At 57.6% G+C, this 23,936-nt stretch overlaps 1 protein-coding gene across 5 annotated transcripts; it reads right to left on the bottom strand.

Moving 5' to 3' along the window:
- Nucleotides 1–90: 90 nt before the first annotated feature.
- IPO13 (importin 13) lies at nucleotides 91–23,877 on the bottom strand. Of its 5 annotated transcripts, none has more exons than XM_046944482.1 (20): nucleotides 19,808–23,877; nucleotides 17,805–18,541; nucleotides 14,183–14,323; nucleotides 13,959–14,100; nucleotides 13,675–13,841; nucleotides 13,421–13,541; nucleotides 12,541–12,688; nucleotides 12,170–12,351; nucleotides 11,298–11,324; nucleotides 10,669–10,803; nucleotides 9,950–10,093; nucleotides 9,650–9,730; nucleotides 8,846–8,983; nucleotides 8,656–8,752; nucleotides 6,950–7,002; nucleotides 1,505–1,571; nucleotides 1,271–1,329; nucleotides 1,021–1,110; nucleotides 727–908; nucleotides 91–635 (listed from the first exon to the last, which is right to left on the bottom strand). In XM_046944482.1, exons 2-20 carry the CDS (start codon nucleotides 18,476–18,478, stop codon nucleotides 536–538), a joined length of 2,748 nt encoding a protein of 915 aa, XP_046800438.1. In that variant the 5' UTR covers nucleotides 18,479–18,541; nucleotides 19,808–23,877; the 3' UTR covers nucleotides 91–535.
- Between the last annotated feature and the right edge of the window lie 59 nt (nucleotides 23,878–23,936).

The raw sequence follows: 23,936 nt of genomic DNA, 5'->3' as shown, positions 1-23,936 counted from the left end.
GGCATATCAATCTTGATGATGTAACCACCCCACACCTTCAGCTTGGCTCTTCCCCAAGTGCACGTAACAACAGTGATGACAGCCACAGCATAGAAATATCCTTAATATAATTAGGTGTGGGGCCTCCCCCCTCCCAACCTCACACATACAAATGAGCAGGGGGCGAGCCCACCTGCCCAGCCAGTCCCTGCCGCGCAGCCTCCCCTCTGCAGGGCCGTGCTGGGGAAGAGTGGGCAGCCTGGCTGCAGTGCAGCAAAGGGCAGTCTGTGCTGGGGCAGTCCTGTCCTGGGCCCCCCCTCCCCACCTCCTGCAGCCGGCATTCCCATCCCCTGTGAGGGGGGAGCATGCTGGGGGAACAAAGATGCTGACACCGAAATGCGGCCACCAAGTCTAGCTGAGGAGCGTCCCGAGTAGGTTAATTCTAGGTGGAGGGTTATTCTACGAGCTGTACTGCAGCAGCAGGGCAGGGAAGACGGGGGCTTCCTGGTGGGGAAGAGCTGGTCCAGGCAAACCGTCCGCATTCCTGGTTGGGTGCTCAGTAGTCTGCTGTGTACTCTGTGCCATGCAGCCCTCGGCACAGCAGCGTGAACTCCTTCACCATCTCCTTCACTCGCCGCTTGTTCACACGCTCTCTGCTAACACAGAGGGAGGGGACAGATGTGAGGCAGGCGGGAGGGACAGCAGCGTAGGATACAGCTGCTGCAGCACAGCACTGGGGACACCAACCTAAGGATCTGCTGGCTGAAGGTCTCTTTCTGCTCAGGGCTGACGCGAGCTGAGGGAAACCCATCCTGTTGCATGGCCTCCTTGATCCAGATGCTTAGGTAGCTGAAGCAATGCTTGTTCAAGGCAAAGAGGATTTCTGCAAAGTGATCCATGAGGCTGCGGGAGGCCTGGCCACCGACACCCTGTACAGAGCAGACAGATCCTGATGAAGCACGCACCGGGGAGCTGAGCTGAGCTCAGTGCTTGCTGCCCCAGCGCCACCCCGGTGCACCCACCCATGCCAGCACCACTCACCTCCAGTACCGCCTGCAGCAGCACTTTGCCATTCTCATGCACCACCTGTCCCACTGGGGCGATCTCCCCGCAGCGTGGCAGCAGCTCTGTCTGCAACACAGCATCCAACCCAGTCAGTGCCAAGGCACCCCGCAGCTGCTCCCCTGTGCTACTCGCAGCCCTGCTCCTGCTTTGTTTGGTGGGCTGTAGCCCCTCTGCGCATCCCTATGATACACAGTTCCAATGCATCTGAGGAAGCCATGATACTCACAAAGAAGCCACAGGATGCTTTCACTGTTGGGGCTTCAGGGAACTTGAGGGAAAGGACACCTGCAGACACAAAGCACTCAGGTAAGCGGCCAGAGCTCTGACACACCATCCCAAACCCGCACCGCGGTCCCCAGTCCCTCGCTGCTGCGTTCACAGAGCTGCAGGAGCTGCAGGCTGGACTCTGCACAGGGATGGGGAGCTGTGCATGTGTGTACCATGCGTCCACAGTACTCACCACAATGAAACAGCGCCTTGACATCCAGGTTGCTGCACAGGAAGAGGTCTGGCTTCCTTTTCAGAGCCTGCAAGGCACACAGACAGACAGAATAAACACAGCTCTGCATCAACAGCCAGGAAGACTCCTAGGAACCTGGTGCCCCAGACAGCCTCTGCCTGGACGCACACTTACCTGGGCACACGCACGGTAACAGCAGATTCACACAGTACAGAAGGAAACGGTTGCTTTCCCCCCCAAGAAAACGTCTATCATACATCCAGGCCATTTGCAATGCTTGGGGAGCTCTGACCCCAAGACATGAGGATAGATACCAAGGTTGTATATGCAGAAATGCTTCAGACACAGGCAGAGGCAGCACTCCTGGGACACAGGTGTCCCAGCATATAACAGCCCCCGCTGGTTTGGTCCTCTCACTGTCAGTGTTCCTGGGGTCGCAGCCATCAATTCCACTGACACACATTTTGTTTGACTCCAGCTTAGGCCAACAACTTGCTCTGCTCTTGCTGCAAGGCAATAGAGGCAATGAGATGATGAAACTGCTTGGCAATTCATGAGCAGCCACCGTGAGACCAAAAACTTTGGGTTTATTCCGCCACTTGGTGAGCCCACCAACTGCTGTGGCTTCGCTATTCCACCACTGCTGGGGACAACCTGAGCTTTGGCACAACGGGACCACTGCTGGGCATTGTCCCTGCTATGCCGGCACAGGGCAGTACAGAACAAAAACATTTCAGCCTGTGCCTGCTGCTCCATGGGTTTCTGCCCACTGTTGGCTGGCACTGGGGATGGCAATCGTTCAGCCTGCCCCACTGTCACTGCAACAGTGGGAAGAGCATACACAGCTCTTCCCAAGAGCTCTGAGAGCCAGACACCACAGCAGGAGCCAGGAGTCTCTGTTCCACGGGCTGAGCTGCATGCTGCCCTCCAAGCTTGTTCCACGGGATGAAAGCACGGACAGTCTTCAGCCAGCAGTGTTCAGGATGCATGGCCATCTGCCCACAGCCACCCAGCCCCCCTGGAGCCAAACTGACTTATGTCCCCCTTCTCCTCTAGGGAAAACCCTTGGCCCCTGACTCCTTGCAGGGAACATACACTGGACAGCAGGAAGCTTGGCAGGTTTCAGGGCTACTCCTCCTTTCTGACCCTCTGCATCACACGCTGCAAGAGATGATGTAGATTGGGTGCAAAAGGCATTGCTGTACCCAGCAGAGGTGGTGCAGCCACTGGGAACTGCTTCCCTGCTAGATGCAAGCAGTGGTCTTCACTGGAGAGATGAGGGGCTGCACTATGCCTGTGTGTGTATATACAGCCTCCCACATGCTCACTGCAAGGACAGCCTACTGGCTTGCTGTGCGCCCACTCACTGCTCTGCTGCAGTCTGCTCAGCCCCATATTGGACAAGTACACAAGAGATGTCATTTCAGGCAGTTAAAGCCACCCGGCTGCCCCCAGCAGCACATCACAGAGGACAGCTGGCTCTGGTGCCACCACGTAGTCATCGACTCCTCCATCCTGTAAAGCTGTTCAGCTGGCACAGGTCTTCCAACATGCTCAGGTTACCAAAGCCACCTACCTGCATGGTGCTTCTCCTAGCCAACGTGGCCTGCAGTAGCCAGAGGTGTCCGGGCACTCCTACGGGCCCCCTGCATCACCTCCTCCTGGTTTGGTGAGTGCCATGAGTGAATGTGCTCTGATACAAGAGGACTCCTTCCTGCAGGTCACCTCCACCAAGAGAGCACAGCATATGAGCTCAATCCAAGCATGGGTACACATCTAATGCAGACAGAGATGGAAACCACAAGGAAGCCACATTGGGTAGACACAGCTGCTTCTCAGCAGAATCTCACTTCTTCATGGGGCCCCTCACTGCCCATCTGTCCTCCATGTCTCTTGCCAGAGAGGCTCTAGGATGAGGACAGGTCTGCAGGTGCTTCACACTGGAAACATCCCGTCTGTCCTCCGCAGTGGGCGCTGTGGAAGTAGGCGCTGCCTATCCAATTGAGGGCTGTCTTGCAGGCAGGACAACACGGTTCTCCTCTGTGGTGGCTGGGACACCCTCCAGACAGGTCTGAAGAGCAGCTTTTCTGTACCTGGTCACATGGGAGGCCACCAAGCTCCGCTCCTCCCACAGCCAAGGTGTGTATGTGCTGCACAGCTGGTTCCTGCAGTGCTCCAGAGCACTCACCTCATGTCCAGGACCAACGTATCTTCCCCAGGCACACACCTGATAGAATAGAGCCTCCAACTTAGGAAGGGACACTGCCTCAGGAGGTGATAACCGTGCTCAGACAGGGAGGAGCTGGAGGACAGTGCATGGGCAGGCACAGAAGGTCTCACATCTTCTGCCCAGTGAGGCATATTCTGCCCCTGGGGACACTGCCAGGGTGCTACGGAGGTCCACGCTGGTGGTGAACTGCACGTGGTCAGGTAGAAGCACTGGCAGCCCCACTGGGGAGGTGAACTGCAGAGTGCTGTTCCCACAGCCTGTGGCACTGCCTTCAGCCAGCAGCTCCTGCTGGATGTGGAAACTGTCCTGAGCCAAGAACCAGCATGGTTTGCAGACTGTGTAGCCTAGGAAGAGCCAGGCTGTGTGTGTACTCCTCCAAATCCTACCTCAGGATGACCACAAGCATGCACAAGTGGTACCTCCTGGTCAGAGGCTGGGCAAGAGCTCACAAATACCGGACCACTGATGCTCCTCGCCTCATCCTTCACTCAGCCTGGCCACCCCAAAGGGTGCCACCACAGCTCAGCAAAGGCTTATGGCAGGCTGATTAATTTATATTTAGTTATGAGTACTAAGAATAACTCCAGGGATTCCAGTATCCATACGACATTTGATTTAAACCAGCATGGTCTTGTGATCTGCCAGACATCATCAGGAGTGGATCACAAATTAACACATCGGCAAAGTCATCCATCAGCTGCACAAACTGGGCAGACTCGGGCTGCAATTGAGCCCAGATAAATATGCCAAAAAGTCAGCTGAGATCTTAAGTCATGCACTGACAGCTCCCTGTACACTCATGACTGAGGGCTGATGTGCAGGTACCAGAGACAGGAGCAAGCAGGAGACAGAGAGACACGTCCCCTCTCTTCGCAAAGCTGGCAAGAAGGAAATAACTGCCTGGAGCTCTGGTATCCACATCATAAATTCACAGAAAAGACACAGAGTGATGCAAGACCCAGGGAGGACAGGCTCCAGAAACAGCTTCGTGAAAGCAGAACGTGTTGGTGAGACTGGACACACCTCTGCTATCGGGTATCCCCTGAAGTCCTGAGAGCCAGGAGTTCACTTCTTGCTTATCATCCTTGTGTTTCACAGCACCCTGCCAGGTGCTCAGACCTGGGAGAGGCACAGGGTCAGAGAGGGAGGGAAACCTTGGAAGGAGTCCCACATGTGAGCTGAGAGGAAGGGCACAGGGCTTTTTGGTCTGTGTGAGGTTGCTGGAGTAAAAAGCCCAAGGAAACACAGGGTCTTGGGCTGCTGTTGGAGATGGTGGGCTGGCAGCATGATCGTCTCTAGAAAGAGAAGGATCCCAGGCTAAAGAAAAAAACTCAGTACCTCCCAAAGACACAGCAAACAGCCCTGGGGGGGTTTCTCTTGGAGGGCTGCCTAGTCCCTCGCTCCCCACGGCAGGATCACCTCTTGGTGCCCTCCAGGAGCAATGGGCTTACTGAGAATCCTCCAAGCCCTCCTAACAGCTCCCCAGATGACCTGTCAGTGCTTCCCCTTGCTGTTAGCTACACCTCCTACTGCCTAGCCTGAATCCCTTTCCATGACCTCCTCCCATTACTGTTTGTTGCATTCAAAGTGAACTGGGGAGTCTTCCAAGTGAAGAAGGGCTGTTTACCTATGTCTGTAGCATTGTGTTTTACACATCTGAAGACTCACGCAACTCCAAGTTTTCCTCCTCACCTCGTGCTGATCTCTCTGGATGCCATTCCCTGTGCTCTCTAGTCTGTATCTACGGAAGCGTTGTGCTAGAGCTGAGGTCTCGCCTGTCCGAGGAGCAGCGAAAGACATCTTCAGAAACCTCACAATCCCATTCACTGAGCTTCAAATCCCATTCACCAATCCTCCAATAACGTTCGAAAACTTGTTAAAAGGTCATAACTCTCAAGACTGGCACCAAAAAAAAAAAAAAGCAAATGCTTCCTAGAATCTCAATTATTAACAGGAAAAGCGGGGAAGAAAATGCTGCAATATGGTTTGTGAGATGAGACTCCCAAACAGGATCTGCACTTCACAGTGTGATGTATGGACACGGGTTGGTGATGAGCAGTCCCCACAACAACCCCAGGCCCGCTCCATCCTACAGGATGGGCACGTGGCTGAGCAGCCATCAGAGGGGTCAGGCCAACAGCCTCACTCTGAAGACAAGCTGGACCCAGCCCAGCAGCCTGTCTTGGACAGTGGTCAGTCACTGCGTACCCTCAAGGAGTTTATCTCCCATGAGCTTAACCTGCTTCACGCAGTCAAGTGTGGTCACTATAGGAACAAAGCAGAAAGTGACTTTGCCAGCTCCTCCTTCACCACCAGCAGCTCCAATAGGGGACATCACCTCAAGGACATCAGGCTCCGGAACACACCAGGCTCCTGATACCCCAAACAGGTGTATATACACACACACAGCACAGTGCAGGCCCTGACTACCCACTGCCAGAAGCATCAGAAGTGCCACTGCTGCTTTGCCAAGCAAGCAGGACTTTGCACCAGGAGCTCCACATTGTATCCCCATGGAGAGCCCCAGCACAGCTGCACAGCCACAACCCCACAGATACTGTCCCCTCGCAATCACCCTTGCACCAAAGGGGACTGGCAAGCGGCTCCTCCCGACACAAACCGTGGCTGCACGCCATCAAACTGGTGGCACAGGAGCTGCAGCCACCACCCTGACACGCTGCCAAGGCATGGTGGCACCCGGACTCCTGGCGCCACCACAAGCAGCTTGCTCACCCCAGCAGAAAAGATGGCCCAGAGCAGGACCCGGTGGCCACGCAGCACAGTACCAAGCTCAGTAAGGCTGCAGGAACAGCCAGCCAGGTCCGCCCGTCCCAGCTCTGCAGGATGCATCGCCGGGCAGGCAGATCAGTAGGACCACAACCCCTTAATGCTCTAATTTTCTGCCCCCTGAGCGTGACCGTGGCAGCAGCCCAAAGCCCCTGGAGCTGGCTTCTGCTGCGCCCCCAGGCCAGGCAAGGGGGTGGCAGCTGGGGGCTGCCCCGCGGAGGAGGGCACTGCCCTGGGGATGGTGCGAACCCAGAACTAAAGGAGAATGTTTTGTTTTCAACTTCCACGGAAACAGATGGAGAAACTCGATATTCAACTAAAAGGAAAAAAAAAAACGTTGTCAACAGAAAGTTAAAAATAGGTTTAAATCGAATTAAAAAGAGAAAGAGAGAGAACAGAAAGTGAATGAATAAGAAACTAAAACACACCTGTGCCAGGAGTTGCATAAATGAATCAACAATATCAGGATGATCCCTGGGCCCTAAAATATAATAAAGATGTAACTTAAGAGAAAAATCATACAAACAGCAACTCAACATCATATAGTTATGTGATACAGAAAGAATTTACAAGTGAAAACAGGAGTGTAAGGGAGGAGGGGTGTGTAGGAGAGGGGATGGGCAACATGAGCAGCTTGAAGCAAGTTAAAGAAACAAAACATACAAAAAAATCATGAAACTTGGAGAACCCAAGAACAGAAAGAAACTGCAAAGGAAAGGGTCTGAAGCCCCAGGGTCTCCAGCTAGCACCTGGGTGCTGCAGAGCCAAGGAGGAGATCTTCGTGTCCTTGGGGAGGAAGAGGAGGAGCAGGGGCTAGCTGGGCACCATCTCCACAAGGAGAATTAGAGCTTTTGCATTGTGGGGACTGAGCGGGTGTCTTCAGAGCACCGTTTGATCCTGGAAGATAACTGCAAGTGAACGACAACACCTCAGCAAATGCTCGGCAGGCCCGGCCGGGCTCACGGGTGCACATGCTCGACATCAGTACCAGCTGCACGGGAACCCCTGGCACAGCCGCTCTCCCACCCTGTTCCCCGATGCTCCTCGAGACCCACACCCACAGACCAGCCGGTGCCCGGAGGTGTCCATGCCAGCACCACTCGCCCTACCTTGCCATCTGACTCCCTGCATGGACACGTCTCAGCCCCTGCAGGCTCATGCCTCTCACCCTCTCCTGCCGCATGGAGAGGAGCCCAGGGGTGGGAGTGCAGCCTGGGGCACGCGGCAGGCTGCCCTCCTCAACCCTTCCTCCTGCCAGTGTTCTTGCTGCTGCCCAAATGCGAGCCAGGAGGACCTGCACAAACACACACCCAGGCCACTGGCAGAAGCAGGGACCTGAACTTGGGGTAAGCCCGGCTCGCTCGTCACCCATCCAAGCGACGCTGGAATATGGCAGGACGTGCTCAGAGCGTGGTGTGCCAAGGAAGTGTGGGCCTCCAGCATTCCCCACCTCTCTGGAGAGCTCTGAGCCCTGGGCTGGGGAAAGCATCATGTTACCTGCTGATAACGTGAGAAGCTCACATAACTGGGATGCTGGAGGACCTGAGCCAGCAGCTCCAAAGGGCACTCATCCCTGTCACAGGGCGAGTCACCAAGAGGCTGGTTGGAGCTGTGGTGTGGAGGGGCCTGTCCTAACCCCATTTGCCTTTCATAGCAAGGAAGTAATGCAGGCAGCGAGCCGGACACGAGGCCCTGCCCTAAGCGAAAATACTGGACACAGCAGGGACTGAAAAGGTTTTGCAGGTGTTCATCCACACGGCTTGCTGCCTATGCAAGGCTTCGACTCCTGGCCACTATAAGCACCACTGGTCCATGGACAAACCCCAGGACCTTCTGGTAAACATGCAGCCAAGCGGGCCTGGGCTCCTGCTCTAGCCTGGAACACAGCACCCAACCCTGGTGCAGGAGTGGGCTGCCACCTGCACTGCCAGCCCCGCGCTGGGGATCCCTGCTTCCACCGCCCTGCAGGGAAGGAACCCACCTTCCAGGGGCTGGGATGAATCCGAGACAAAGAGATGGCCCCATTAGCTTAGCTAGGAGTGAGAACAGCCATTCCTGGAAAGACGCCTCCAGAATCCATGCATGCAACAGCCTGACAACAGCCCCAGCACGAAGAGGAGTTAATCGCACATACCTTGCTGGAAGAGGGTCAGCGTGACTGAGGTAACAAGCAAGAAGAGGGCCTTGATGGGAGGGAAGTGGGCAGGCTCATGAGCAAAGATGTGAACCAGCTGCAAGAGACAATGGAGAAGGACTGAAGCTGTCCTGCACCCTTTCAGCTTTCCCTGGACCCGCAGCCCCGGCCATGTCCGCGTGGTCCCTACCTGCCGTGTCAGGTCAATGGCAGAGGCCTGGGGAATGGTGCTGTACATCTGCCCCAGCATCTCGCACAGCTGGGGCACCATGGGAGCAAAGTCATCCAGGAGGGTCTTCACAGACTTCTCAAAGATGGCACAGACAGACTGAGGCGGGAGAAGAGAGACAGCATGAGCAATGGTGACAGGAGACCTCCACCTATGGGGCAGGGCTTGGCAGACCAAGGGACACAGAGAACAACCAGGAAGAGGGCTCACAACTGCTCTAGCAACGACACCCTGCTCTGCAGCACATGATGACAGAATCAAAGAAATGCTTGAGGTTGGAAGGGAACTCTGAAGGTCACCTGGTTCGACACCTCTGCCCAACCAGGGACACCTAGAGCAGGTTGCAATGGACGCTCCACTGCTGCTCTCAGATACTGGGATAAGGCCTTCCCCCAGCACCAGGAATGAGTTGCTGTATCTGGACTTTACTGGGCTGAGTAGGATGGAGAAATGACAGCAGAGATGACACAGATCCCTGGTCAGAGCAGAGCTCTTCCCTTAGGGAACACAAGCATTTGGTAGCCCCAGCTTTCATTTCTCTGCTGATGGCACAGCCTCTATAACTGGAGAAGAGTAGAGCTCACTGGGGCAAAAGATGGACAATAGCCAGACGATGCTGGTGGCAACAAGCAGCACTGGCCTGAACAACCCAGAAAGTCACGCCTATTAACAAAGGGGTCTCATCACTCTGTTTCCATCCATTGCCACCCTCTGTTCAGGTCAGAGAAGGCACAGGCAGAGCAGTAACATGAAGATCCTGATTACCTCCACCACCTGGGCATCATTCAGCCACTTGCTCAGGACCTTCTGTATGAGCTGAAAGACTTGCTGCAGAACAACCACCACCTGTGAAGAATGAGAAGGATGAAAAAAATTGGTCTCAGAGCACTGGGGACAGAAGGTTCAGTGCTATCTATGCATGGCCTGGATGCGCCAACTACCATCTTCATGACGCACGCTGCATTCTCCATTCACTCCCCTTACTGACTCTCCTGCCACCAGCCATGAACAATGGGGCACATGACTTGGCAGTGGCAAAGAGCATTGAACTACTGCTGTACTCACTGGGTTGGGTCCTTGCTGCACTGGCAGCTTCTTGACCTCAGTGCTTTCGTGGTCGTCGTCATGGTGGCTGATGTCCAGGGTGGTGAACAGGTTGGAGAGCAGCCCCAGAATGTGGATGATGGCCAACTTGTTGGAGGGATTGGGCTGCCGGAGAAAATACAGGCAGGGTGTGACACAGACTGCATTGCTCAGCATCGGTCATGCCTCTGGGATCCCGAGGAGCAGGGTCTGCAGAAGCAAAGTGCTAGAGAGGGGCTCTCTGCACCGAGTCCCTGTCTTTCTACCTCCTGGATGAGCCAGGAGTAGTTCCACCCATCCTTCCAGATAGAGCAATCCTGGAGGATGCTCATGAGTGCCATCATTCACTCCAATAGAGAGCATGTCAAGACAGCCACTCACTGGGGTGGCATGTAGAACATCACACAAACGAGGACAACATATGACCAAAGCGTGGGCCCCACCCTAGGGTGGCAGCTGCTGATCCAGACAACACACAGCTTGCAAGAGCCAAGGAGCTCTTGGTGATGAGTAGCTGCAAGGGGCAAAAAGCCCACAGCTCAGTCTGGTTAGTGGGGGTACTGCTCGTCACTGCTCTGCCTGTGTTGGGGTGAGGGGAAAGACCACCCATGTTAAGGAGTGCTGCTTTGATACACCACCCCAGGAACACAGCCAGCAGAAGCAGCCCTGCGGGAGGAAGGCAGCAGCACGAGGGCACTCACTGTTTCATCAGCCAGCTTCTCCAGCTGCTGGATGTAGGGAGTGATGAGGGAGTGCAGGTTCTTCAGGATCTCCTCCACTTGCAGCGCAGAGAGCAGGAAGCCAAGAGCCTGCATCAGCCACATGCACTGGCTTGTCTGGGTCAGAAAAAGACACAAGCAGCACGTCACTACCCTGCTGCTGGCACTGCTCTGAGACATCCCTGCCAGCACCACCCACTCTTTGCACAGAGCTGTCTCAGCCTCCGTGGGGTCAAGCATCCCCCCTCTCCTGTTTGCAGGGGCCATGTCCCCATGCTCTCACTCCTCCTTTTTCTCTCCAAGACATGCCTGCAGCTGTGCTGAGGTGTCCCCGTATCCCTGGAGGGAACTGCTAGAGTTACATCTCCCTGGGAGCTTCCCCCTCTGAGGATATACCCCTACAGCCCACATGCAGAGGAAGCCCTAAGATTAGCTGAGCAGTGGGTGGCTGCCAGCAGGTATTCCTGGCCACGCCATGCTGGCTGCATTGCTGAGCTCTCCTCCAGGACAGCCTAACAAATGGTGGCATCCCTCACGTACTCCCAGTGAGCCACAACTAAAGGGCATGGAGTGGAGCAGAACAGCCAGGGGTATGAGAAAGTGCCTCTTACCTTGTGAATCTGCTTCATCAACACCTCCTACAAAAGGGAAAAGGAGGAAGAAAGAGGAGAGTGAGTGCTGCAGAAAGCGTCCTCCCTTCCAGGGGCAGGACTGAAGCAGAAGACAACTGGCAGCAATTTGAGTATGGACAAGCAGCATACAGCTATGCATAGGCACAGGCAGGGAGCAAAATCCTCAGTCTGCAATGAGATCTTCCCCGTGCACCTTGCTCAGCCTGCCTGGGAGGGAAACCCTGAGCTCAGGCAGGCTTTGCAGCAGGAAGGCTCGAGTAGGGCTTGGTTCTTCCAGCAGAAAGGAGCTGGAGATCCACCAGAATTAACCCCCTTCACTGACTTCAACAGCCAGGCTGCAACAGATGCAGGAAATGCTCTGTTAGCTCAGACAGACCAATGGGTCCTCTAACCTGGGGCTCTGTCTCCAGCAGTGGCAAAAGAAGTTTTCCTGAAGGTGTGAAACAGGACCCTTTCCACAGCCCTCTCCCCTGGTATTTGCCCAGCACCTACCACCTTGAGGTACACACACCTCACTGTTTGCCCATGGGGGAAGGAGACAGTGTCCCTCAGGCTCAAGACCTCCCTGCTGCCATGCAGACCCGGCAGCTCCCTCAAGCCCAGCTCACCTCCTAGTGCCTCCTAAATGTCATAGGACTCTGAGCCCTACCTATCCCAGACCTCAAAGCCAAGAATGCCCATGGGACAACTATGAATGCATAGGAGGATACTGGGTTCCCACTGTCCTAGGGACAGTACAGACGACAGCTCCCCACACCAAGCAAGATATCCTGAGCTGCTGCTTCACTCCCTCTAGTCCAAAGAGAGAAAAGGGCTGGCACAGAGCACGACTGTCAGCACCCAGCTCTCACCTGCGACACAGCCACGATGTTGGCGGCATACGGCGGCAGGTCATACTTGCACTCCCGACAGATCTTCTTCAGGGTGGAGACGCTGGAGATGGAGAGCTCAGGGTTGCCCAGAGCCTGGAGCACCAGCGGCAGCACGTTGTTAATCATGACAGGGTGATCAGCCAGCCACTCCGAGAGGGCTCCTGTGCACACAGACAGGGTCAGAGCGCGCCGCAGCAGCCAGACCCTCGGTCTTTGTATGGTGGGCTGCTCAGTTTGCTTTCCACTGTTGTGGAAAGAAGGATGGGCATATAGGGGATGCAGGGAGCTGTGCGGGACCAACCTTGGATGGATTCCCCCCACCCAAGCCTGTGCATGAGTAAGGGCCTCACCTATTGTGAACATGACCGTGTCGGCCAGCTGCACGTTGCTGATGCTGATCCGGGGGATGAGGCCGATCAGCCCTGGCACCACATCAGAGTAGTTCACGTCAATGGTCTCGGCGATGGACTGGAACCCGTACAGTAAGGCCTCCGTGTGCTGGGATGAGGGAGACAGACAGAGCCATGTGCTAGAACCCCAGAACCATCCCCCAGCCCCTGCTCTGGCACTTGCTCGAGATCCAGCAGCGGAGACCATGGATGCTGAGAGAGGGGAGACAGTTGCACAGGCAGAGCCAATAGGCACACCAGGCTTAAGGATGGGGGATATGCCCACCCCAGACAGTCACCAGGACATAACAAGGCAGTATTGTAGTCACCAGAGTCAGATAGCAATGGCTAGCTGATGGGGATGCCAAGATGGGCAGACACATGCCAACTAGCCTGTGGGACAGAGAACCCTGTGCTTCCCCTGCACTCACTCTGCTCCAGGCTCTGCATCATCCCTCAGCTTTGCACTCTGCAGGCACTGACAGCAAACCTGGGTACCCCACACCAGCCTCTCACAGCTGGTCAAGGGCACACGGTGACCAGCAGAGCGGCAGGGTGGCAATGCAGAAAGGATAGGGAAGGAATCCAGCATTTCTGCTGTGCCACAGCAGCACAAGACAGAGAGTAGTAAAGGACCAAGGTCAAACCCCAGCTCGCCTCTGGCTCAGAGGACAGGGAGGCAAACGAAGAACCATCTCAACAGGCTCTTGAGAGCCTGCATGTCAAGGAGACCATATTTTTCATCTCTGTTCACATTCCTTCTTGCTCCGTGGAAAGAACAGCCCCCTCTGATGCTCCCCATGGGGCTGGCTGCCAGTAGCCTGGTGCCCGACTTGCTCACCTGCCACGTGGATGGCTGCTCCGTGTTGGTCAGGAGACGTCCCAGTTTGTCATAGAGGCTGCTCAGGAGCTCAGCGCCCAGCATCTCATAAACGTACATCAACGTGTCGGAGATGTCCACCCTGTAGAGAACATGGGGGTCTCCAAACGCTGCCCAAGCCCAGCACTGCACATGCAGACATGCTACAACCCAAAGGCAGGTGCATGCCCTGCTCCTGCTACCCCAGCAAAGAAGGGCCTTGGCTGCAGCCTCACCTGTATATCCGAAACTGCTCCTTCTCATCCGACGACCAGAAACCGTACTCCTCATCGGAGGGGAACTGGGCTTTGTGCAGCAGCACATCCACCAGCTGGAAGTAGACAGGTCTGTATACCTGCTGGTACACGGCCTGCTTGTCCGGCTCAAAGGAGAGGATGTCGTCCTACAGCAGGAGGGGAGAAGTCAGGTGTGGAAGGGATACCGGGGGTGGTAAAGCGAGCCCCAGGGCCAATATTCCTGAGCTTCCTCCTGCTTTTGGCTTAAGCCTTTGGTCACTGACCTGTAGTGTGTACCAGAAGGTGAGTGTCAAGGAACTGGTGGTTTCATTGACAGGATAGTGCCCAGGGATGCCCGTGCAGAACATGATCATGTTGACCAGGGCCAAGAAGCTCTGCCAGTGCTCCACCTGGTCCAGCAGGGCCCTGGGGAGCAGAGCACACGGGTCACGGTCACATCAGCACTGCAGGTGTGGCGATGCACCACGGGCAGAGGGACAGCACTCACCGGGAGTGGTTCTCCCCCAAGGCCACAGCGATGCGGCAGATGCCGTGTGACGTCTCCATGTCCCCACTCTGGACCGCCTGGCGCAGCTGCTCCTGCAGCCCCAGCACTGGGGGGATGAGCTTCAGGAGGGTGTTCACGTACCTGCAAGCACAGCCTGATCAGTGCCAGGTGTTGTCTGTATCAGCAGTGTCCACCCCACCTGACAACCCCAAGAGCTCCCAGCCCACAAAGCTGCATTGTGGAGCAGGACACATCCATGAGGCTTTATTGCTAGAGACCTCTCCTCCCAGCTGGTGGCACGGCTGGGAGAAGACCAGCAGCTGAAGCTCCTGCAATGGAGCCTCTGCAATCGCTCCGCATCACTTCTGCCATCGCTCTGCATTAGCCCTGTGCAAATCCTCCATCACACCAACGCTCCGTGACACTCCACCCCGCACACCTGGGCCAGCAGTGGTTTGTCCCCGCTGCAATCAGCTCCGAGGGCAGCTCTTCGGGTTTGTCCCCTCCGTGCTCACAGCCAGAGCTGCCACTGGGAACCCGTCTGACCCCAGCAGGGGCTCCTCCTGTTGCAGGACCCAGGCCAGCCCCACCGCACGGCCCCAACCCCTTCTGCCGCCTGCAGTCCCACAGGGCTCCCCTGATCTCTCCCTTTCCAGGCAGCCTCGCTCACATCAGCCTCCCCTCCACCGGTAAGTGACTGTAACCAAGGCAACGAGCAAGGAGGCAGGGAAGGTGAAATGCCGCCCAGGGCCCCCTGAGAGCGGCTGTGCTGGAGGCTCATCAGCCGGCTGTCAGTTACCTGCCCAGCGAGGCGTGTTATCTGGAGCTGCAGCTTCCTGCTGCACAGGGGCCGAGGCTGCAGGGAGAAGGAGGCACTTGTAGTGCCAGCCCTCCCCTGGGGAGCACGCAGCTGATGGCACTAAGAGCTGCACGCCTGTCTCACTGCAGCAGGCCGCCCCTGTTCTGGCCGCTCCTTAGCAGCAAATGGATCTATCAGCTGCCACCGGCGCAGGGACAAAGCCATGCTGGTGGCAGCAGCTCACAGCTCTCGGCCAGCAGAAGATGCAGGAACGTCTCCACTGGAGCTCCCGCACCGGGCTGTACTGCCAGGGCTACCTCCTCCTCCTCTGCCCCCCTCCTCCTGGGGAAGGGCTGTCGAAGCATTCATCAATTCCAGGTCTCTGGAGCACTGTGAACGACATACACAGCAGTGCAGGAACACCGCGCTACGGTGCTGATGGAGATTATGTCAATCACGCAGCGACATCTCCTTACCTATTCCCCTCCTGCCATTTGGGCAGTCCTCCTAGGCAAGATTTGCTATCTTTGTATTTAGCAGCTGAACAGATATTCTTTATGTGAGTCTGCCTGGTTGCTTCCCAAACCTCAGCTTCCTCCCTGGGACCAGCACCTCCTGCTCCTCACACAACCCTCCCCAACCCCTTATCAGAGAGAGACCGCAGCACAGCGCGTGGGGAAAAGCCCCTATGACCAGGTGAGGGGAGACACGGGCAGCTCACGTGGAACAACCTGATCCCTCGTGACCCAAAATCTAAGCCAAGTCCTCACGAAAAAAAAAAACACCCAACAAACCACAACCTATTATGCATCTGCTTCTAACGACGCTCTCAGAAAACTCCAACAGTGAAATCCCTCTGTAGGGGTTCAGTGCCAGGTGCCGAGCAGCACTCTGCTTCCTTCAGAGGCTCCTTGGTGCCTGGTGCCCCACAGCTTACCCCCTCCATTGAGTCCCCTCCCCACTCTCCACCACCACCCAGTGTTGCGGCTCTGCTCCAGCACGTCTAGCCCGGCTCTCTGACCCGCTTAGCCCGAGGATAATCTTCAAACGAGACAGAAAATCCAGCCCAAGTCTCTTCTGCCAAAGAGATGCAACAAAACCTTGGTGCCTGCCCATCTGTGACTCAAGAGCCCTACTGCTCCCAAAAGCAATAGCGTGCATCAGAGGGCTGCAGCTGCCAGCTCCCAGTGCATCCCGACAGAAGGACAGCATCCAGTCTTGGAACAAACACCTCGGAGGCAGGGAAACAAACCACGTCCTCCTTTTGCAGGAGCGCAACGGGGGAATCCAGGGACAAACCCAAAGCACAGGTCGGGTGGCAGGGGGCAAGGCAGAGGGACAGCATCAAGAACGCGCTGTGAGGCAGGGAGCAGGCAAAAGACCGGGGAGGAAGAGAGCAGCTGAAAAGCAGTGTGAGCCTCTGAGACTGTCAAGAAAAGAGACAGAAAGGTCAGGAGCCTCCCTGGGGGCTTCAGGAGGAGCTGGATATGCTGTAGCTGAGCAACAAAGGCAGAAGGCGGGACTGCTGGCACTGGGGGTGAGCTCAGGAGAAATGCAGGGTCCCTGCCCCCAGCTCTCTCTTGAAATGACACCCAGGACCTCAGCAGGGAGCAGAGCCCTGCTCCAGCCAGCCCCCCCGCAACTGATGTCCCCACTGACGCGGCCAGCCGCACCACACGCTGCCTGGCAGGGCAGCTTGGTGACAATGGCCCCGCTGTCCCCATGTTCAGAGAGGGGGAGCTCTGCCCGGGTGACAGAGCTGCCTGGGGGGAGGACGGGGCGAAGCGGTGGGGTGAGCGCCCGACACAGAGCAATGCATCAAAATCCTTCTTGCACACTGACACCGGTCACGTCCAGCAGCAGCACCTCTACCACTGCAGAGCACAGCTCCACGGGCGCTGGCAGCTGAGGCAGGGATCAGTGCCGGCAGTTGCAGCAGCACCCGCACCGCCGCAGAGGGTTGGAGTCTGCGCGATGCAGCGCTCAGCGCAGCTTCAGCTGAGCCCTCCTCTTGGCGGGGATGGAAAAGGTTGCTAAGCAGCCAGGAGATGTGGCCGAGGGAGCAGGAGGAGATGCACTTTCCCTTATGTGGGCATCGGTCCCAGGAGCCGACAGCAACTTGGACAACGTAGCCAAGCCAACGAGCTCAGAGTCCCACGGCAGTGAACTGCAGGACCATCTCTGGACGGCCACAAACAAAGGCAGAGCACTCAGCTGGACCGAGCTGCTGGAGTCGGGGGTGGGGAGAAGACGGCCAGGTCTGGTTTTATTATCTCTGCATCAGATATGCTCCTCGGCTGAACCTGAAGCACGAGACAGAGGAGCACCTCTGGCTGCAGCCAGGGCAGCTGCTTCCATGTCAGGACCACAAGGAGCCAGAGTAACGAGCACGCCTGCTGGAGAGAGGAGCTGCGACTGTGCCCTTACTGCTGTGAAGGAGGGCTGGGCATCCTGGGTGCTGCTGCTCAAACATGGCACAAGCAGTGCTCAAATCACACGTCCTGGTCCCCACAGCGTGCCAGGCAAACTGCGAGCAGCACCTCCACACTAGCCCAGCCCATACCCCTGGGGAAGCCCTCTAGCATGGTGGGCAGGAGCAGTAATGTGCAAAACACAAAGGTGCCCACTAGTCAGCGGTGGTGCAAAGCCTTGCAGCACCAAGCAGGTGAGACCAGCAGAATCCAGTTGCTTATAACCTCTCCCTCTTCCAAACCATCATCACCTTCAGGGCCAATGGTAGGTAGAAAACGGCTGAGGTTTCTCCTGCCCATCCCATTCCCCTGTGGATGCCTGGGAGCAGCGTGGAGGAGGAGCTGCCCTTACCTTTGGGCATCCGGCTGGGAAATGGCGTTGACAACCGCCTCCACCGCTGTGTCGAAGAGCTCCGGGTCCTGCAGGGAGGTGAAAGCTGCTTGGATCAGGTTCTCGCAGTCCATCAGAGGGATCTCCAGCTGGACCCAACTGGAGAAGCACTTCAACACCTTCTGCTTGATGAAGCCCGGGGAGTCCTGCTGCTGCAGCAGCTGCTCCAGCAAGGGGAAGACGGAGCCGCACTCCTGCGCCAGGACGCTGCGCACCTGGCCCTTGCGGTATTGGGGCAGCCGGCTGGTCTGGAACTCCTCGGGCAGCACCGTCAGCAGCTCCAGCAGCGCCAGGCAGCGCGCCCGCCCGTCCACGTTGGAGTCCTCGGCCTGGAACATGCGCACCATGTCAGCCACGGCGCAGGGCCAGGCCTCGGGCATCATGCTGAGCGCCAGCGAGGCCAGCGCCACGCACAGCCTGGTCAGCACGATCTTGGAGCCGCCGGCGAAGCGGGTGATGTGGGTGAAGAGCTGGGACTTGAGGCTCTCGTACTGGTCGGCAGGGATGTCGTTCCAGTAGCGGGAGATCTTGATGTGCAGGGCGCTGGCGCCGAAGTACTGGATCTCGGGCACCTTGTCCATGTTGAGGAGCAGCCAGCTGAAGTGCCAGGCCTGCGGGGACACCTGCGCCTGCATCAGCCATTTCTGAGCCAAGTTCTTGTTCTCGATGTTGGGGTCGTAGTACAGCTGGTGGAGAGCCTGGAAGAGAGAGCGAGCACCTCAGGACGGCCAAGGAGCGTGGCCCTGTCCTGTGCCCAGGGGAGCACAAGGATGGGACACCCACCGGCCCAACACAAGGCTGGGTGGAGACGAGAAGCCCAGCAGCCCCAGAGCGATGGTGGCCAGGCCCTTCCTGCCTCCGCCAGCACAAGCAGCTGTAGCAGCACTGCTGAAGTTTCAGTGTGTCAGGTTTTACACAGCCCTGGAAAACCACAGTCACTAAGCTCAGGGATTAATCTCTGCTCCAAGTCCCTCTGAAGTGCTCCCAAGCCCACCCAGCTACAGCTGAGCCAGGAGCTGGCATCAAACCCTATAGCTGCCACCTGGGATGGTCTGGGGCTGCTCACCCAGCTTCCCTGCATGGAAGAGAATGGCACTTACCAATGAGAGATCTAGTTATGGCTTTGCAGAGCTCACTGATCCACGCACACAGCCCTACATCAGCCACAAGGCTTTGTTCGCAGAGGATCATCCTACAGAGTGGGCACAAAGGGGCAAGGAGCACGGTGCATGGCCTGGGGCAGTAAAGCATTCCTCTACACAGCAAAAACCAGGCAGAAATGGTCCAGCAGCACCACCATAGCACAGCACGGTCCCACCACGCTCCTCCGGCAGCAGGACCCACAGGGCAGAAGTTAGGCAGAGCCACCACAGGGACCAGCACATGAAGGGAGCAGAAACCACACCTCGCAGAACTCCATCTTCTAGCAGCGAGCTCTGCTGCTCAGCACAGTACAGCTTAATTCAAATCACTGACTGCACGTCCCAAGAGCACGGAGCAGGGATGGCGCTCATCAGGATACCATGCACCTGCTGTAAGCCAGGGCATGAGTCCAGCAGGTGGAGATGATTTTTGGTAGCCCCATCCTGGCTCCAGATCTCAAATATCCTCCTCCTCCCCCCTCGAAAGCTCTCTGAAATTCTTGTGTGGTTCTTGTACCCAGGAGAGGATTTAAGCCCTATTTTTAAGCATGCAAAGCTGGCAGCCTGGGGCACAAGAACACACTTCCTAAGCAAGCGCTTGTACCTCATGCTGCTTCCCAGCACAAGAGCACAGAGCACGACAAAATGGCAGGAGCACTGCAGAAAGGCACTGCCTGGGACACTGTGTGAAGCATCTCTTCTTAAGACTGGGAGGGGGGAACTGAGGATAACCTCTTCAGGAGAAAGCAGAAGGTTATGAAATAGGCTGGAGGACAAGGCCAGCTGCTGGCAGCAGCGCCCCCCGTCACAGAAACAACTCACCTCGTTACCAAGCAGGAGCTGCAGACATGCTAAAAGTTCAGCTGCTTTTGGGGCCAGGAACCTGGGCCCTATCTGCACATAAGCCAGCGTCCTGCTCCCCCGCTGCAGCCTGAGTCATCCTGCAGCAGGGCTCCAGCTCCCAACCATCTCCTCCTCACAGTGCCTTTGTCTTGGTTGCTTTGTCAAAGCTTGCTTCCCAGCAACCTCGCTTGAGACTCGCAGAGACGTTACGTTAGGAGGTGCAACCTGCAGCCATGCCTCATGGACCTCCAATTCAGTACCAGGCTTCCAAAGCATGCAACATGTTAACTACTCAGACTGTGAAGAGTCATGCTGCAAGCTGCTGGAGGGCAGAAGAATATTCTGGAAGAACATCTCTGCTGGCTTCCTCACTTCCTCCTCTTGTCCCCGAGCATCCTGATGCAGACAGGAGGTGGTGTGGTGGTTATCATCTGGGTGGCCTTTGGCTTAGGATGCTCCCCTGTGTGTTCTGTGGGGCTCTGCATAGCACAAGGAAGCCCCCAGAGGATCCTCGAGGACGGGAATTAACACTAAAATCATGCTCTGCAGGAGGCATCTGAACATGCAGCATGCTCATCCCTAGCAAAAAAAAAAAGGCAGAGACCTCCTTCTGCAGCAGCTTTTGGCACCAGCTGCTGCTTGACTTGCACTCCAGACATCACTGTGCCAGCCAGCACTCAAGCCCATAAGGAAGCGCTGAAGATGACGAAGGGAACTCAGTGCCAGGAGAGAGAAGCAGAAGGTATGAAATTGGGCAGAGACAGCTAATGGGAAGGCTTTGTGCATTCTGATTTAGAAGCGTGGCTGACACCAGACCTGCCTCCTCTGCAATTAAACCTGTAACATGAGACCTGGTAAACAGTCAGGCTGTCAGCTCTGCCCTTTGGCCAGGGAATGAGCTTTCTCCAACACCATCTCTGCCTGGCTGAAAATAATTCAAGCTTGTCATTACGGGCCCTCCCTGCTCTCAAAAGCAGTGGTCAGAGCTTTGTTGGGCTCCAACTCCTAGAATGGCATCGGCCACCCGAGGAACTTGCCCACAGCTTCACAGCTCCCACTCGGTCCCTCTGGGATGCACGGTGGGGAGCAGCCTGAGCATCACTCCTGCCAAGTACAGACAATGGATATCAGCTCGCACCGTGGCACCGGCAAGGAAGAGGAGCTGCAGCAGCTTCTCTGAGCCCAGCACCAGTGCAGGCCCAAGCGGAGCACAGACACAGCACTCTGCCCCATGAGTTCAGAGTGCCAAAAGAAAAAAGGCTCTGCCAATTTGCGAGGAGCTGGTGCCCGGCACAGAGGTGCCATCAGCACCATGCGCAGGGTGCCAGGAGCCCCACGCACCCAGCGTGCTGCCTGCTCCTTCCCAGCAGAGACACTGCATCTCCAGAGGCCGATTTGCTGCCGGCAGAGGTAACCAGGCAAGGAAAACAGCCCATGCGAATGCTCCGTGCCCAGCACCCAGGGCAGCAGCATCCTTTCTTAGCCTCCTCCAGCCATGGTGCTTCCCTCTGCAGCCTCTCGCCCTGCTTTCCAGCCAAGCGTGCACTCGCTCCAGGCCTGCAGCAGCACAGCCATTACTCTGCTGCTGCTGCCGAGCGCAGGGAATGTCAGCCCGCCTCCCCCTGCACACCCGCCATCCTCCCCCCAAAATGGCAGGGGAGCCTGAGCAGAAAGCAGCCGCCTGCTGAAGCACGGAGGATAACAGATAGGAAATAAAGCCGTGTGTGTTCCTCCCTCCCAAAAAAATGTGCTGCTGCTTAGGCCGCTCTTTACCCCCAGCCTGGCAGCAGAGGTGACGCTGCAGCCCCACAGCAGTCTGGGCTGCCCTCCTGCTGCTTAGCGGCAGGTGTCTTCCTGCAGAGAGCCGTGTGGTCCCCAGCCCAGATAGAGACATGGCAGCCCCGAGCTCACCCTGCTCTGTGCAACACCCCTGGGCAGCTGCCAACCCCAGCAGCAGTGGGGCCTTGAGGTTGCACGAGCAGTGGCTGACCAGCACTTGCAATGAGACCCTGAATGCAGAGTCCAGGTTGAGCTGCGAGGATGGACCCTGTTCATCAGCTCTCAGCTCTTCCCATTGCCCCAGGAACCAGCTCAGAAGCGCTTAAGAGAGGCTCCAGCTTCTGTGCCACCCCTGCACTGGAGGTCACTGCTGACTGGAAGCTCTGTGATGGTGCAGCAGAGCACATCAGAGCGCTGGAAAGCACAATGTGCCTCTGTCTGCCCAACATCATGGCACAGGAAGGAGCAAGGTGTTCAGCCAGGGTTGGTTCTGGGGGGAACCTACTGTCTGCAGCGAAGATCTGCTTTCACGGCCAACAAGATGACTCCTTTCTTCCTTCAATTTTACAGAAATGTTCCCCTTTAGCCCCTAACACCCCCACATGCAGCCCCATCAGCCTCAGCATCTCCCAGGGGCAGCCACAAGAGCCATCCCTGGGCACAGGGGCCGTGACACCAGGCCCACGTCACCTTCTGTCCACGGCAGGATGCCACGCAGCGCGGAGACCTGGAGATGCTCTGACTTCTGCCATGGGAGCTCACCCACCCCTCGCTCTGCTCCCACCCCACTGCTCACAGCGCCTGACTCAGCACCGAGCCAAACCTCCGACTTGAATCACTATTCAGTGTTATTAATAGAGCCGTGCACAAAATCTGAGAGGCAGAGAAGCCCTGGCCGGCGGAACATCATTTATTTGTCAGTACCAACTCTGACAACGCAGCTCTGCCCACCACCCTCCCACCAGCCCGGCCCCCAGCGAGGGCCCAATTCTGCCGGATTTGGACAAGAATACCCCACCTGAAATGACACAGGGAGGGCTCCGTGACGCTCAGCCTCTGGGCTCCTCCTGCTCCCACCCTGCGTTTCTCCCTCTCCATCCCCACGGCCAACAGCTGCATCTCCTGCAGATGTCAAGGCGACGGCAAAGCTGCGGCCGTGAGGGCTCAGGCAGGGGGATGGGAGCACAGCATCTTAGAGGGCATATCTGCCCGCTCCCGTGCCTGGCTGCCCCCGGGCGCTGCCCGCCCTCCCGTGCCAGTGCAGACAAAGGCGTAGTCGGGTGCCCGCTGAAGCGGAGGGAGGTCGGAGGCAAAACGATCCCGCAGCTCTGCCCGCACGCGGATTAAGCCACAGAAGGTAGCGTTATTGCGGCGTTTCGCACGCAGGGGCTAATCCTTGCGGCTCAGCTCTGCGTTGCTAGCAGGGGGATGCGGGCCGGCACACCTGCGGCCACAAAGGGAGCCGCGGCACCCGGCACCGGTGCGCCACATCCCCAGGCCAGCGGCGATGAGGCCGGCCCCTGCCATGCGCCCACCGCCGTGCAGCGCTTTGGCACGAAGCTCCGTTCCCGTCCAGGCAAAACGAGGGCTCTGGGATTGCCTCGCGCTGCCCGGGCACCCGCAGAGGGTCGAGACGCCGGGCGCCCATAAGCTGGGGAGCCGCGGGGCTGCGCTCCTCACCGCGCGCCCTTCACCGCTACGCTCTCGGCCTCCGTCACCGCCGGCATCGCTCACGGGAAGCCTTTCCCTCCCGGGGCGCCCCGCTCGGTCCCCACACCGATTCGGGTTCCCAGCAGCGGCGCGACGCCGCCTCCCGCATCTCCGGTCTCAGCGGCCCCGGTCTCTTTGGGAGCACCGCAGCGGCAGCGGGGCCGCACGGAGCGGGGTTCGGACGGCACCACCGCGCCTCGCGCCCTCCGAGAGCTCTCCCCCGCCGACCCGCGCTCCAGCCCCAGAGGATGCTCGGCACAGCCCTGCCTCCCGCTCCCATTTCTGCCTCATCATCTCCCTCCCGCGGGCAGCGGGCACGGCGCGCACCGCCCCTCCGCGGCCACACCGCGGCGGGAGACCGACATCGGTGACAGCGTCACCGCGCCGCGCCCGATCCGCCGCCCCCGGCCCCGCGCTCACCTTCTCCACGTTCTCCACGGTGAAGTCGAGGCCCTGCGGCGGCGGCGGCGCCTCCGCCCTCCGCTCCATGGCTGCGGCAGCGGGCGCAGGGCGGCAGCGCTCCCCACCTTCCTCCGTCCGTCCGCCCGCCCCGCCGCTCCGCTCCGCCCCGCCCCGCCGCTCCGCCCGGCCCCGCCGCACCGCACGCCGGGAGCGGTAG

The sequence above is a fragment of the Gallus gallus genome, chromosome 8, assembly GCF_016699485.2.
Source record: "Gallus gallus isolate bGalGal1 chromosome 8, bGalGal1.mat.broiler.GRCg7b, whole genome shotgun sequence".
In the NCBI taxonomy this organism is placed as follows: domain Eukaryota; kingdom Metazoa; phylum Chordata; class Aves; order Galliformes; family Phasianidae; genus Gallus; species Gallus gallus.
Note: the sequence above shows the minus strand (reverse complement) of the source record. Positions and strands in the feature narration are given on the sequence as shown.

Excerpts from the sequence above, each read along its gene's own strand:
- IPO13 (XM_046944481.1), bottom strand. The coding sequence starts at position 23,806 with ATGGAGCGGAGGGCGGAGGCGCCGCCGCCGCCGCAGGGCCTCGACTTC. Across the intron at positions 1,572-6,949 it reads TTATGCAACTCCTGGCACAG|GCTCTGAAAAGGAAGCCAGA; the intron begins GTGTGTTTTAGT and ends TGTGCCTTGCAG. Across the intron at positions 636-726 it reads TTCAGCCAGCAGATCCTTAG|CAGAGAGCGTGTGAACAAGC; the intron begins GTTGGTGTCCCC and ends CCTCTGTGTTAG.